The sequence below is a fragment of the Amaranthus tricolor genome, chromosome 14 (genome assembly GCF_026212465.1).
Source record: "Amaranthus tricolor cultivar Red isolate AtriRed21 chromosome 14, ASM2621246v1, whole genome shotgun sequence".
Classification (NCBI taxonomy): domain Eukaryota; kingdom Viridiplantae; phylum Streptophyta; class Magnoliopsida; order Caryophyllales; family Amaranthaceae; genus Amaranthus; species Amaranthus tricolor.
The window spans coordinates 19,258,579-19,275,125 of NC_080060.1; the positions used below are offsets into that span (position 1 = coordinate 19,258,579).

A 16,547-nucleotide genomic window follows, 5' to 3' on the forward strand; every position below is an offset into this window, starting at 1 on the left:
CTGTTAGCAACATTTTATCTTTGTTTTTACCCCTATAAATGGCTTCTTTAGCGTGAGGAAACTACAAGTTATTGCATTGGTTTATTGGATTTTAAGCTTTTTTTGTTGCTTTGGTGTTTTATTTCATTTCAGGATCTAATCATCAACACCGAGCAAAAACTAGCCCTTTTGATTGCATACATTTCTCACCTAAACACCGAGGGCTCAAAGAAGTGAAATGTCATGAGCCAAGCCATAAGAACAACCCAAAGAGAAGCCAAAGTAGAGCCACTCGACAATAATGAGCTCGAGCCAAGGTAGCTCTAGCAGTCCAAGAGCATTGTTTGAGATCAGAAGCTGAGTATCGCATTCCTGAAGGTCTGTAACATCCTGGAAAAACTCGGATCATTTTAAAAAAAAAGAAGACGACCTTATAAAGAACTAATTAAAGTCCGAGTCAAACCAGGATGTTAGAAGGCAGTTATAAGGTCGCTCGACCGGCCGAGCAAGGTTGGCTCGGGTTGAGCGAAGTGCATTCAAACTTCCAGTAGCTTCTGGTCATTAGCAGGATTCAATTCAGGAGTACAGGACATCCGCTTGACTGGTCGAGCAAGATGGCTCGGATCGAGCGGAGCTAAGTTTCACATTCTGTCCAATTTTTGAAGTTTCTGATGTTGGACCTGATGGTGGCTCGACTGGTCGAGCGCAATAGGCGACCGCAACTTTTGCGATCTTTTTAAATATCATTCGAGGTCCAATTACATTTGTTGCTTCTTATTGCTGCTGCCAAGACTATCAACCACCCTACCCTATCCATTAGGGGTGGCACCCTCCCTCCTACAATCTAGGGGTGGTGGAGCAATCATGAAACCACCACCCCTCACTTATTTTTTAAGCCTATAAATAGAGAAGAGGAAGATGCAGCTAGGCACCTCAGTTTTCACCTTTCATTTCGAGTAATTTCTATGTATTCTTCATAGCTTTTCTTTCATTTCAATTAAGAATTAGTGTTTAACATAACTTCCCTTTCAATTCAATTAAGTACTTTTAATTTTCAATTACAATCTTAAATTCATCCTTTATTGTACTATTTTGCAACTTGGATTCTTCAACCATTGATGTATTATTATTGAAGCTTTTGGAAGGTATTACTTTGAATCATCAAATCATCTTGTTCATCCTTAGATTCAACCTAAAAGAGTAACTTCTATCTTTGCTTATATTGTTTTCAATTCATGTCACTTAGTCATCTTTGATTGTTTGCCTTTAGTTTCATATATTCATGCTTGTAGTTCTTCAACTTATATTGCGCTCATCTCTTTAGGATACTTTAGTTTAATTTATTCATTTATGATTCCTAGCTTGTTTGCAATCTACAATTTCAATATGACTATGAGTGAGTAGTTTGTTTTGGCTTAGGCTAGGCATCATTACCATGTATGTAGTTTGAATTGCTTTCTTTACCTTTGGTTTGGTTGTGTTGTTTATGGTTTAAAATTGATTTTTTGCTATCATGTTGTAGTGTCGTTGAATTGAGGGCGAGATTTGATTTTTAACGATAATATATGCTTAAAAGTTAAAGACATCTCCATGAGAATAGGTAGATGCTTTGATTGGAAATGTTGAATGTGTGCTTCATGTCTTAAATTATACTTAGCTCCATGAGAATAGGTAGTTGAGTATGTTTAGAAAGCTTTTGTTGCTCGAGAGAGAACATTAGTATTTATGATACGTTCTTCCAATAACAAAACATCCATAACCTTAGGTTAAAGTTTAATAAACACTATTTTGGTGAGAAAGCTTAGCCTATGCCTCGTAGCTTATTGATCATTTTATCCTTTCTTTAGTTCATTGTACCCTTATTTACTTTTATGCTTTATTTTCTCTAAGTACTTTTAATTGCATGCTTTAATTATTTCTATCTCTAAACATCATATTATACGTTTTCGAACACACTAATCGATCAAGAAACTATTAACTTCAACCCCACTCCTTGTGGATTCGACCCGTACTTACCGACGTACTAAGCTATGCCGTGAACTTGCGGTATTACTATTGTAGGACGTAAAGTCCCGATCACAGTCCTATTATTTTATTGTGAAACCTTGATCCATCAAGTTGCTTATGTAATAGAACAAGACTGATCTGTAAGAAATTCATGCCAAACCTTATTGTAACGGCCCGGTTTAAGTGACTTAAAAATTCATATGAAAATACAAATTCTGGTCCACTCCTTGGACTCCAGAGAAAAGATGTCCTCTAGGATCGTCAACGTTCCTTCGATAAATAAATATAACTAAAACGGAAAACAGTACCAGCATGAAAGAAAAAAATAGGTCAGCGGTAGCTCTTACGTACAACTCGAGAGCCTAAAGGCCTCTAGACAAACTAATTGAAATAAGTGGAAGCGAAAAGAAAACTACACTATCTCATGTTACATAAGTTCGGAGTTTCTTTCTACTCATAATCCAAATACAAAATAAGTAAAAGCATAGTCTTGATGATTACGGTTTCTAAGTCGAGACCTCACTCCAGTCCCCACCTGCAATCAACCTACTAGTTGTCGTAAGACAACACACATTAGGTTCCAAAGAAACAAACCAATACACGTCAGAGACTTTATACAAATATCAACCAGGTTGAAAACAAGCAATGTGTTTATCCTAGCATGCATAGGCTCTAATACATTCATTATTAGTTAATCCCAACTTGTAACGTTGCCCGTCCTGTTCGGGTCGTTCAAGTATAATTCCAAATCTTTTGGAGGAATACACTTGGGAGAGCTAATCCCAAGGCAACCACCGACCTAAGACGTTTCTTGTCCTGTTCGGGTCATCAAAAGCTAAAGTATGCATACCCCCATGGTGACCTTAATGACCCATAACTGCCATGGGAACAATAATTGTAATAATCCAAACCAATACGTTAACCCCTTTGGGTAACATAATCCAACCAAACGTCAACCCCTTTGGGTGACAAACACATAAATACTCAATTTCCAATTAATTTCTTTCAAATTATTTGAAGTGTCTAATCCTTATGTGATTTACAATGCCTCGATTAGAAATGAAAAAACTACTTGCACAACCACATAAACAGTATGGTCTAAGCGTGTACCTTTAAGCGCTGCAACCAAACGATATTTAACCACGATAGAAATTTCGCCCTTTTATGAATCGAGGTCCTAAATAACACACACACAAAAAAATCACGTATTAGAACGTGTTTACACATTTAATCCACTCCATACTACTAAGACATCACTAGGATTTGATAATTTTAAATGTTTTCATCAAATTCCTAATAGTTCCAAATTGTAAACTTTAACCAGAAACTTAAATGATCGATTTGGACAGTTTATGAAATTCAAATGAAAAATCCGACTTCGCCGTTGCGTTCGGAACGCGTCAATTACCTTGGTTACCAAATTTCATAATTTCTAACATTCAATTATTATTTTTAATTATTTTAAGCGTTTAACGAGTTTTTAACGCATCGGTACATAAAACAACGGAACATGACTAACGTTTCCGGATCAGCACTAGTACCGAGACAAGACTGCTGCTGCCCGGAAATTTTTTTTTTTTCATTTTATTATTATTATTATTATTTTACATATATTCATTATTCAAATTACTAACCTTTAAATCTCATAACCAAAATAAATCTATCAAGGCCACATTCACAACTAATAACATAAAACAAACAAGACTAATTTTTCTATCACACAACCACTTGATATTTCCACACATATATTAATACACAAAACCCCATCATCAAAACATATAAATCATCAAATAAAAAGAAACATGCCCATCAAAAAAACCCTACAAGAACTTAAAATTTCATAAATTATGATAATTAAGTTAAATACTTAATTCTCTTAACAAATTAAAATTTTATAGAGAATCATAAAACCAAATCACCCCCTTTTAAATCAAGACATATATATATATATATATATATATATATATATATATATATATATATATATATATATATATATATATATATATATATATATATATATATATATATATATATATATATATATATATATATATATATATATATATATATATATATATATATATATATATATGTATATATATATATATATATGTATATATATATATATATATGTATATATATATATATATATATATGTATGTATATATATATATATATATATATGTATGTATATATATATATATATATATATATATATATATATATATATATATATATATATATATATATATGTATATATATATATATATATATATATATATATATATATATATATATATATATGTATATATATATATATATATGTATATATATATATATATATATATGTATATATATATATATATATATATATATATATATGTATATATATATATATATATATATATATATATATATATATATATATATATATATATATATATATATATATATATATATATATATATATATGTATATATATATATATGTATATATATATATATGTATATATATATATATATATGTATATATATATATATGTATATATATATATATGTATATATATATATATATATATATATATATATATATATATATATATATTTTTATATATATATATATATATATATATATATATATATATATATATATATATATATATATATATATATATATTTATAAACCCTATCCTTCAAACAAATCAAATTTTGCTAATGTAGTGTTTGGAAACAAGTATTTCCTTTCAAATTATGAATTTCAATTATGAAATCATAAATGAAGAATTTGAGAATGACAAGGTTTGGGTAGGCATTCTTAAATTCTTAACTTTAACTACTTTAAAAACAATGATGGAATTGGATTCCAATCCAAATTTGAAAATTATTGATTTGCCAAATAATAAATTTCAGTCAATTCCAAATTTCCAAATGAAATCATTGTTCCCAACCATGACATAAAGGATTTATAAATTCATTGATAACTACATTACTTTATCCATACCATTTAAATTTCATCTAACAAATTGAAATTTTGTTAGAGAAAAGTAGACCATAAGAAATTAATTTAAATCTCAATGTAACTTTGAATTCTTAATTCTTATAATAAATTTAAATTTTGTTAAAGAATATTGATCATGAAGTTCTTTTCTTAATCCTCTTAATAAATTATAGTTTATTAAAGGATTTTTAGAGAAAATTTTCATATATAAAAGAAAAATATTCAATACTCCTATAAGTCATAGGATATCATCATACATAAAATATAATTCATTTTAAAAATCTTTGTTTATAAAATCTATAATTAACAATTCAATTAAACTTACCCTTTGATCAAAAGATTGGATGGAACAACAAGAATTATTTTTTTTCTTTTGATTGTAGCGAAATCAAGGAGCAAAGGGAGAAAAATTTCTGAATTTTTTTTTGTGTGTTCTTGAAAAATTAGAATGGTGATTAAGGATTAATAGGCAACTTAAGGATTAATATTAGTAGGCAACTTAAGGATTGATAATAATTGTGCCATAATAAACAATTATGAGAGGAGTTACAAGACTCCTCCCATTCTCAATACCGGCCACCCCTCTTCATATCCCCTAATTTTTTTTAAATCAATTAATTAATTAAGTACTTATTATAATATTGCTAAAACAGAAAAGAAACGTCACGCGATGACATCGTACGCGATAAACTCGTTACCGTTAAAATTTAATTTACTTTATTTCTTATAATTATCTATGTAACTAATATAATTTGATAATACTTATTTTTTTTTTTATCTTATTTTATTTTCTTTTTAAACCTGATAAATTACGGGGTGTTACAGACTACCACCTTAAAAGAAGTTACGCCCTCGTAACTTGCATGGCAACGAAAAACGCAGGACACACACACTATCTTAACACGACACTTGTAAAAAGGCAAGACTATAAGTCAAAGAGGTTACGCCCTCACAAAACACTCGCGCGAAATTCCTATCGCCTTCTACCCCCCTTTAGGAAATTACGTCCCCGTAACGCTACTAACCTGAAAGAGTTGAGGGTACTTTGCTCGCATAGAGTCCTCCGTTTCCCAAGTAGCCTCTTCACGTTCGTGATTTGACCACAAGACTTTTACCATAGATATATCCTTCCGTCGTGTACTACAAACCTTCGTGTCCAAGATTCTAACCGGTTGCTCAGAGTAAGACAAGGATGTATTCAAATCCAAAGGTTCGGGATCTAAGACATGAGAGGCTACAGCATGGTATCGCTTTAACTGCGACACATGAAATACATCATGTACCTTTTCTAAAGAGTTTGGAAGGGTTAACCGATACGCCACTTTACCCACACGTTCCAAAATTTCATATGGTCCTATGAATCGAGGGCTTCCATGAGCACCAAAACGCACTACTCCGCGCATGGGTGACACGCGAAGTAATACCCGTTAGCTCACGATGAACTCTTCTAGTCGTCGCTTCAAATCAGCATAAGAATTTTGACGATCTTGTGCCGTTTTTAAACGATCGCTTATCAACCTCACTTTCTCAGCCATCTGGAACAACAATTCAGGCCCCAAGGTCACTACTTCGGTGAAATCATCCCAATAAACTGGACTACGGCAACGACGTCCATACAAAGCCTCGAATGGAGCTATCTGTATAGATGCTTGATAACTGTTGTTGTAAGAAAATTCGATCAGATCCAAATGTTCATCCCACAACCCTTGCCATTCCATGGCAATAGCGCGCAACATATCTTCTAAAATCTGATTTGTCTGTTCCGTCTGCGGATGGAAAGACGTACTATAAAGCAACATAGTAACCATTTCTTGTTGCAAGGTTTTCTAAAATTGTGACAAATATCGTGTATCTCTATCGGACACAATAGTACGGGGCACACCATGAAATCGCACGACATACTTAATGTAGGCTCGAGCTAATTGTTCCATCTCCCAACGAAAGTTCATAGGAATGAAACGTGCTGATTTAGTCAGACGATCCACTATGACCCATAACGCATCTTTTCTTGCCTTCATCCGGGGTAAACCCACAACAAAATCCATAAAGATATCATCCCACTTCCACACCGGTATCTCCAAAGGTTGTAGTAAACCTCCTGGTCTTTTATGCTCACTTTCAACTTTTCGACAAGTCAAACAGCACGAGACATAATCCGCAATATCCTTCTTCATCCCAGACCACTAAAACATTAACTTAAGATCTTGATACATTTTGTCACCGCCAGGATGGACTGAAAATTTCGTACAATGGGCTTCATCCAAGATATGTTCCTTCAAAGATTCTTCCCCTGTCGGCAAACACCAGCGACCATTGAACCTCAAGCTCCCATCTTCATGAACTAAGAATCCCTCTGCTTTTCCTTCCCGAGCTTGTTCCTTTTAACTTCAATAGTTTCGGGTCTTTATTCTGAAAATTCAAAATATCTTCAAAGAACGAAGGTCGAATAGATAAAGCATTCATGCATCCTTGTAATTCACCCTTACGCACCACTTCCAAGTTCAACCTCGCAAAATCTCGATGCAACTCTTCAACTCCGTCCAAGGCGGACAACGAGTGATTGGACTTCCTACTCAATGCATCGGCTACTAAGTTTTCTCGTCCCTCATGGTATATGAACTCCAAGTCATAATCTGTCATCAACTCTAGCCACCAACGTTGCCGTGTGTTTAAATTGGGCTGAGTATAGAGATACTTCAGACGCTGATGATCAGTGTAGATCCTACATTTGACGCCATACAAGTAATGCCGCCATATTTTGAGAGCAAACATTATGACAGCTAACTCCAGATCATGTGTAGGATAATTAACTTCATGTACTTTCAATTGTCGTGATGCGTAAGCAATCACCTTACGGTCCTGCATCAGTACACAACCCAATCCTTTCTTCGATGCGTCATTGTAAACAGTATAATCCATCTTTGGGTCAGGTAAAATAAGAACAGAGGCCATAGTTAACCTTTCCTTCAAAGTCATGAAGGCCTGTTCACACTCGTCAGTCAACTCAAACTTCTTCTCTTTCTTCATCAACGAAGTCATAGGCCGAGCAATACGCGAGAAGTCCTTGACGAAACGACGGTAATACCCAGCCAAGCCCAAGAAAATTCGTACTTGGTGACATTCTTTGGTGCAGGCCAGCTTCGAACAGCATCTATTTTTGCCAGATCAACCGAAACGCCCTCTTTAGAAACAAAATGACCCAAAAATGAGACCTTTTCCAACCAAAAGTCACACTTCAACAATTTCGCGTACAAATTATTTTCTCGCGGGGTTTGCAGGACTAAACATAGATGTTTATCATGATCATCTCGGTCTTTCGAATAGACCAATATGTCATCAATAAAGACTACCACGTGCTTATCCAATACGCACTAAATACTTGATTCATCAAACACATGAATGCAGCTGGAGCATTTGTTAATCCAAAAGGCATCATAGTGAACTCATAATGCCCATAACGTGTTCTAAAATCTATTTTATATATATCCCCTTCAGCTATCCTTAGCTGGTGATAACCCGATCTTAAGTCAATTTTCGAAAAGATCCCAACTCCCCTCAGTTGATCAAATAAATCGTCGATGCGGGGTAACGGGTACTTGTTCTTAATGGTCACCTTATTTAGTTCCCTTTAATCAATGCATAATCTCAAACTACCATCCTTCTTCTCACAAAAAGAACTGGAGGCCCCCAAGGGGAAACACTAGGTCGGATATAACCCTTGTCCAACAATTCCTCAAGCTGAGACTTTAATTCTTCCATTTCCTTCGAAGCCATGCGATAAGGGGCCTTAGAAATTGGTCCCGTCCCAGGCACCAAGTCTATTTTGAAATCAATTTCCCGTTGAGGTGGCATGCCGGGAATTTCGTCAAGGAAAACATCCAAAAATTCACTCACTACAGCAATGTCCTTAGGTTCCTTCTCCTTCTTCTCCACTTGACTGATATGACATAGGTACAAAGGGTGTCCTTGCCTTATGAGTCTCTGAAATTTCAAGGTCGACACCAAATTCGTTCTAGATCCTTTTTGAAATTTTCTATGTCTAACGTTTTCCCCTCGCGTTCCTTCCAACAACACTCTCTGCTCTCTATATTCGATAGTGGCTTTATAATTTCCTAACCAGTCCATCCCCAAAATTACTTCTAAGCCTTCCATATCTAACACATACAAGCCACAAGGAAAAATGACCTTCCCTATTCTCAAGGGTACCTCCTTATACAATCTATCACAATTGTACAATTTTTCCGATAGAACAGCCACTGCATAAGAAACTTTTTCAAACGTTCCTAAATTCAACTCCTCAACCTTACTCTTTGCAAGAAAAGAACATGTTGCACCCGAATCAAAAAGTACATTAACAGCTACAGAATGAATGGTGAACGTACCTGTAACTACATCCGTTGCTTGGTCAGCTTCCCTTGCACTGACCGCAGTTACCCGTCCACCAAACGGCTGTGCATTTATTTCTTCCACTTGATTACCCCCACGTTGCATACCTGACCCTTCGATCCGGTTTCCATCCACCCGGACTTGTCCCCTACTAATAGGTGGCTGAAACCTCTGAGCAGTGTTCCCATGATTACTATTTCCGTACTGTAGGTTGACTTGCCTTCCGGAGTTATTCGAATTCTGCTGCCGGTGCTGCTCACCCGGCTGTTGACTTCCACTCCCTTTCTTGATGTAGCATTCATACTCCCTATGTCCACTCTTGTGGCAAAAATTACATTCAACCAAATTTCCATCACAATCCTTTCCAGGATGATTTCCCCTCCATCTCCTACAGAAATACTTCCTTTCATTGCCATCTCGGTCCAGTAATGGCTTAGCAGGCTTCGCGTCTCCCCTAAACCCAGAATTTGTACTAGACCTACTTCCCTGAAAATTTACGAAATTTCTAGCTTTCTTCTGATAGAAGTCCGACGAACTCCCTGATGTCTGGCCTGCAATCTCCTTCCTCTTCGCAGGGACATTACTCTTCTCTTTTTCCTTCTCCTTCCTCAGAATGTTCCCTATTTGAGATGCACGCTTGTACATATGTTCCAGGGTGTTATAGCGGTCGCTCTCAATATGTTTTTGAATGTCATACGACAATCCCAGTTCAAATCGCTGCATCTTTTTCTCCTTAGTGGGAACATCATCAGGACAGTACTGAATATATTCCATAAATTTTCGATAATATTCATCAATAGTCATCTCTCCCATTTCCAAATGAGCGAACTCGTTTGACTTATCTTTCCTCACGTGTAAAGGGTAAAATTTCTCTCGCATAGCCCTTTTAAACAAATCCCAATTAAAGACTCCATCAGCTTGTTCTAATAACCCAGATCTACTATTTTCCCACCAATAGTCGGCTTCACCAACCAAATAAAACGCAGCCTGGTTGACCTTTAGTTCTTCTAGGCACTCAACTACATCAAAAAGTTTGTCAAATTCCCTCAACCATAGCTCGAGTTCCGATGGTTCCCCCTTACCATCGAAGGTCGAGGGCTTGCTCTGACTGATCCTTTTACTCATGTCAGAGGCTAATTCCGACACAGATCTCTCTCGTGGAGTACCTACATCCGCAAGTGCTCTTACTAAATTCCTTAGTGTACGGTTAACACTGCTTGTAGACAGTCTTTTCCTAGAAATCGGAGGCATCTTCTGCAACTAAAAGAAAAGGTACTAATCACATGAATGTCCTAAGATTCAAAAGTTTTGGAGAAAGAACAGAGTTTTGCTGAGTTTTTTTTTTGACTTAATATTTAATTACTTATTTATTAGTACATAGGTGTATTTATTTATATGTATATATATATATATATATATATATATATATATATATATATATATATATATATATATATATATATATATATATATGTATGTATATATATATATATATATATATATATGTATATATATATATATATATATATATATATATATGTATATATATATATATATATATATATATATATATATATATATATATGTATATATATATATATATATATATATATATATATATATATATATATATATATATATGTATATATGTATATATATATATATGTATATACATATATATATATATATGTATATACATATATATATATATATATATATATATGTATATATATATATATATATATATATATATATATATATATATATATATATATATATATATATATATATATATATATATATATATATATATATATATATATATGTATATGTATATATATATGTATATATATATATATATATATATATATATATATATATATATATATATATATATATATATATATATATATATATATATATATATATATATATATATATATATATATATATATATATAAATATATATATATATATATATGTATATATATATATATATATATATATATATATATATATATATATATATATATATATATATATATTAAACTTAATAAAATACTGTAAAAGTGATTCAAATATATAACGCACATCACACCTCATTTGAAAGAAGAACATAAACATACTATAATATTTTTTTTATTGATATTCCCTAATACATCATAACTGATTCACACAAAGCATTTACATTATTCATAAAAGATAATAACTTAAAAGAAATAACTATAGGAAAGATATAAAAGAAAAAAAATAAAACATTTAACGCCACGCATCCCAAAGATCAGCAATTTCGTCGTAACTCGCTATATCAAAGTCTACATCATCCCCGTCTTTCCTAGAATCCGAGCTGGAATCCAAACACGCTTCTTCTGATTCATTGTCACTATCCCTAGGGTGGCTTGTTGGTGCTCTCTCTTCGGGGGCCTCCTCATCTAACCACCCCCTATCATACCTAGTCTCATAGCTACACATCATAATGCGACCCCCAATTCCTTCTCTGATCTTCGCTGGAAATCTCTATATAAGTAGGTGGTTCCCGCAAAGGCTCCCACATTTCAATATCGCTCTCCGACTAAACCTCGGGTTCCACTCGTGGCAGATCAGGTAAGATCCGTTCCTTCATTGATTTCACAGCTAGTTCAGGTTCATTCCCTAAGTTCAGTTGTCCCTCTTCCATGGGTTCTTCCTCTTCTAAGGGTTCTTCTCGATGATTAACCCCACTAGGCTCTGTGTAAGCTCTACTCCCCTCCTAGACTCGGATAGATGATACAACCTATTCAGGTCCAGCTCTAAGTCGTAACATACCCTTTCGACTTTTGTTTTAACCATCAACATCCTTTCCCTATAATCCCGGATACTTTTACCATCCCTTATGCTCCAAATATCATCATTAGAGACTTCTCTCCAAATAGTCTCTGGGTTAAACATCGGTATTTCCCTAGAGTCACTGGGGGTGTGTGAGTCCATAGGTGTTTTTCCCTTATTCATATTTCCTGATCTACACCAAAGAACAAAAATAAACATTACTTATCACCAAACAACACACAAACATATTCCAACAATTTACGTCCCAAAGACTACTTCCCAACTCTCTACTAAGGTTGTTTATTCCTTTATCATCTAAGGAACGTTGGCTCTGATACAAATTGTAACGGCCCGGTTTAAGTGACTCGGAAATTCATATGAAAATACAAATTCTGGTCTACTCCTTGGGCTCCAGAGAAAAGATCTCCTTTAGGATCGTCAACGTTCCTTCGATAAAGAAATATAACTAAAACGGAAAACAGTACCCGCGTGAAAGAAAAAAATAGGTCAACGGAAGCTCTTACGTACAACTCGAGAGCCTAAAAACCTCTAGACAAACTAATTGAAATAAGCGGAAGCGAAAAGAAAACTTGTAACACCCCTGAATTTCCAACCCCTTAAACGTAACCAGAATCGTGAAGGAAGGGAGTAAATTCGAGTGTTACATAAAAAGAAAAGAGAACAATAATTAAAATAAACGCTAAAGATTAATGGAAAGGGTGAACAAGTGGAAATTTCGGCAGCATCTCTGCTGAAAACTGAGGATGTGACAAGAATATATAAAGGGATAACATAATTAAAATAATCTAAGGCCTTTAATGCCTTCAAGAATACATCACGACGGAAAGAATCATCGGCGGCTTCACAAATCATCAACTCTAATGAGGATCGTGGTTCCAGTGTTAACGCATCGATCTGACGGATACTAAAGGAGTATCCTCACTACCGTACATCCAAAAAAAAAACTACGCAGCGGAATTATGGATCATACAAGGAGTCACATGGCTCCATACAAAAGAAATTATACAATCCCAAAAGAAAACTTTACAAGTGATATAGAAGCTACAATCATTAGACAATTTGTACACAATGGTTACGACCGTACTTCGCTCTTTCCCCCAATGCAAAGCAAAAGAAACTCCTATAACTGTCATGTCAAGCTATGTTCCTCCTGCTGCTCAACATGATGGCCATAGTTAGATGTGTCATAGCAGGAACATCATAGGGAGTCATGAGCAAACAATAACAAACACATACACGTCAGTAATTAACGAACTTATAATAATTGAAGTCATTGAACAAAACTATAGACAGCGATATACTATGGCAATATCCTTTCAAACTACTAATCTCTCGAGTATATTCAAAGGTAGTGGATCCTTTCTCTATTCATGGCATAGTGACACGGCCAAGGGCATTATCGGCCATCCGGCGCCCATGGCAAAGTATGAGCTCTTGCCCCCTCCAGCTGACCCTCTCGGGTCCTACCTTCGGGAAAAACTAACACACTGGGGTACTAAACCAGTGAAGAGGCCACCATATTGGGGTTTGCAAGGCCCGCATGGTATCAGCTTAGTCAAGGGGCGGTATCGGTCATCCAGCGCCCTGTGACCCAAGCATGCTCATAACCCCCTTACGGTGGTGCCGTCGATCCTCACCTAGGCGACTATGAAATCAAACCGACATAATCTCATAGTCTCCTAATGTTTTCATTCCACTTGCCTATATCACTATTATGACTATACGCTAGCATAGTTTACTTTATGGCGCTCTATAATTCTAATACGATGTATATATAATCATGAAATATTGATAATACTTTGTAACAATGAACATGATAATAAATTACTACGTGTACGTACCTACAACCGTCACTGCACGACCACAAGTTACAAAAATCACCCAACTAAGGGTCTACTTTCCTCTTATAAACTGGGAACCTATACAAGTTAGGAATAGAAATAATAAGCCTACTTGTCTCCACTTAAGAGCATCTAGCATCTACAACAAGCTATCATCCACCCATTCAATGTAATTTCCACTTATTATAATGCATACTAAACCAATTCACATTACTCAATCTATATTTGTTCATCAGTGCGTTAAGACCATTTCTTTAAACCTATGGGACTCGAGTAACAAAACCCTATAACCATATCATGTCATCAACAAATAACACTTGTACAACAACACTAATAATGTTGATGTTAGAGATAACCTCAAGTTGTCGTATAACTCACTACAACATACAAAATTACTCACAATTGGAAAGAACACGAAAAGAAACACTTCCACTAATAATTAGCAACAATAATAACAATAGTTTCTTTCGACTTCCACAACGATAAAATTTAACTCTAATAGCCACGATCGTAACATAATTAACTAGCAATAATACTGAATAACATAAACAATAACCACCATCATTTTTTTAACAATATAAGTGACAATTAACACCCACTTTTGGGACTAATAACTTCAACCATCTATTCTACATTTATCACCATTCACAATATAATCACATATTCAAATCTCATACCAATTTATTAAAGTTATAAAACATCCCTTAACACAAAAGTAGTACAACTTTCATTTACATTCATACTTTAAACCTTAATTCATAAATATATATTCAATTCATAAATCCAACTCTTACTCATAGCAAGATTCAATAATAAAAGAAAGAAATAATACAAAATCATCATAAAACTCATAAACTTGAAAATTTTCCCAATTAAAACAAGAAGGAAAAATCAATTAGAGGTAGGTGAGATGTCTTACCAAGGGGAATTAGAAAAGGAGTGAAGATTAGGTGGTTGTAAAGGACCAACGCGACTAGACCATGAATGTTGGTGGCGGCAGCCTTCACGGCAGAAGAGGGAGGAGCAACTGGCGGTCGCGGCTGCAGCAGACGCGGAGCAGGTGGTGGCCTAGTTGCCGGTCGTTACTGTTTGGGGAAGAAAACGCAACCCTTGCTGCTGCTTGCGAGGGGAAACGAGGGCGGCTGCTACTGCTTGCGAGGAGAAACAAGGGCGGCTGCTGCTGGTTGGGGAAGTGAGAAGGAGGCGCAAGGGAAAGAGAGAGGAAGAAGGAGGAGAATGAGAAAGGAGAGTGACGGCTAGCTTGAGCGTTTAGGGTTTTCACGGGTTTTATACTTGTTCTTGCTATTATTATTATTATTATTGCTATTATTATTATTATTATTATTATTATTATTATTATTATTATTATTATTATTATTATTATTATTATTATTATTATTATTATGTTTATTTATTTATTTATTTTTATCTCGATTCATTTTCTTGCGAGACCCAACTAAGAGACTCACCTTCGTGGGCTCACACATTTTAATAAAATAACCATTTTGATTCGAACCTCTTTATTTGAGAAACCGTAACTATATTTTTAACGGATATTTCATAATATACCACTGAGTTTCTTCAAAATTCACCATATACCACACAAAATGTTCTAATTCACCATATATAATTGAGTTTTCATCCGTTAGCACAAAATACCATCAATGACCACTGCCGTTAGTGTGCCGTTTGTGGTAAATTACCAGTATGCCCTTACGCATTCAACTGGCGCCATTGTTAGGCTTGACTTCCCCAAACACAACGTATTTCTTCAAAAAATTGATCCTCCATCTTTCTTCTTCTCCATTCAAGAAACTTTGTATTCGTCTACATTGATCTAGAACCCTTAAAATCCATCAAAAATCCTTAAAATCCTTAAAATCGATTTGTGTAAAGTGAATTGCAAGTTTGTGAAGTGATTTAGAACCCAAATACAGGTGGTCGTGACTGAATTTCGCACAAAGTTTGCTAATTCGGTGGATTATGCATACGCAAGGTACCTATCCTTATCCATTTGCATTTCGAGTTCTGATTTTGTACTTTTTTTTTGCAAAATTGAGTTAGGGTTAGGGTTAAGTGTGATAAGTTGCATGCGAATTTGAATTATGCTAAAGTGATGTGTTTTTGTTTTGTATGCAATTTATAATTTGGATTGTGATGTAATTTGTTGTTGGTGAATGTTGTTGTTAGGATGAGTACAATGTGGTTGTTAGTTCGTGCTCCAGGGGGTACTTTTGATGTGAGGGTGGATGACACTGATAAGACCAATTTGATGGAGTTAATTGAGTATATGTTTGAGGATTCAGTGAAACAGAATGTATATCTCCCTAAATACTTCACCCTGTTTGTCACTAAACCTAGAACAAATCGTAAGTTAGAGTTAGTTGATGATGGGGCAATGTTAAAAATGTTGGAGTGGAATGAAGGGAATAGTGAAATGGAAGTGTTTATAGAAGAGACAGAAACAACATCCCTTGTGTTTCAGTCTGCAGAAGCTAGTTGGGCAAA

The 16,547-nt window shown here is 34.5% G+C and overlaps 2 protein-coding genes across 2 annotated transcripts; both read right to left on the bottom strand.

Moving 5' to 3' along the window:
- Window positions 1-204: 204 nt before the first annotated feature.
- LOC130799395 (uncharacterized) lies at window positions 205-6,389 on the bottom strand. The gene is made up of 2 exons (XM_057662492.1): window positions 6,012-6,389; window positions 205-369 (listed from the first exon to the last, which is right to left on the bottom strand). Exons 1-2 carry the CDS (start codon window positions 6,387-6,389, stop codon window positions 205-207), a joined length of 543 nt encoding a protein of 180 aa, XP_057518475.1.
- Window positions 6,390-8,021: 1,632 nt separating this feature from the next.
- LOC130799396 (uncharacterized) lies at window positions 8,022-10,623 on the bottom strand. Its single transcript, XM_057662494.1, has 3 exons — window positions 9,152-10,623; window positions 8,641-9,070; window positions 8,022-8,357 (listed from the first exon to the last, which is right to left on the bottom strand). The coding sequence occupies exons 1-3, from the start codon at window positions 10,621-10,623 to the stop codon at window positions 8,022-8,024; spliced, it is 2,238 nt and encodes a 745-aa protein (XP_057518477.1).
- Between the last annotated feature and the right edge of the window lie 5,924 nt (window positions 10,624-16,547).

Coding starts and splice junctions, on each gene's coding strand:
- LOC130799395 (XM_057662492.1), bottom strand. CDS start 6,389: ATGCGCGGAGTAGTGCGTTTTGGTGCTCATGGAAGCCCTCGATTCATA. Junction 370..6,011: donor AGTACCCTCAACTCTTTCAG/GTTAGTAGCGTT, acceptor GAGTTTTTCCAG/GATGTTACAGACCTTCAGGA.
- LOC130799396 (XM_057662494.1), bottom strand. CDS start 10,623: ATGCCTCCGATTTCTAGGAAAAGACTGTCTACAAGCAGTGTTAACCGT. Junction 9,071..9,151: donor GTCATTTTTCCTTGTGGCTT/GTATGTGTTAGA, acceptor TATCGAATATAG/AGAGCAGAGAGTGTTGTTGG. Junction 8,358..8,640: donor TTTTTGTGAGAAGAAGGATG/GTAGTTTGAGAT, acceptor TCAAGTATTTAG/TGCGTATTGGATAAGCACGT.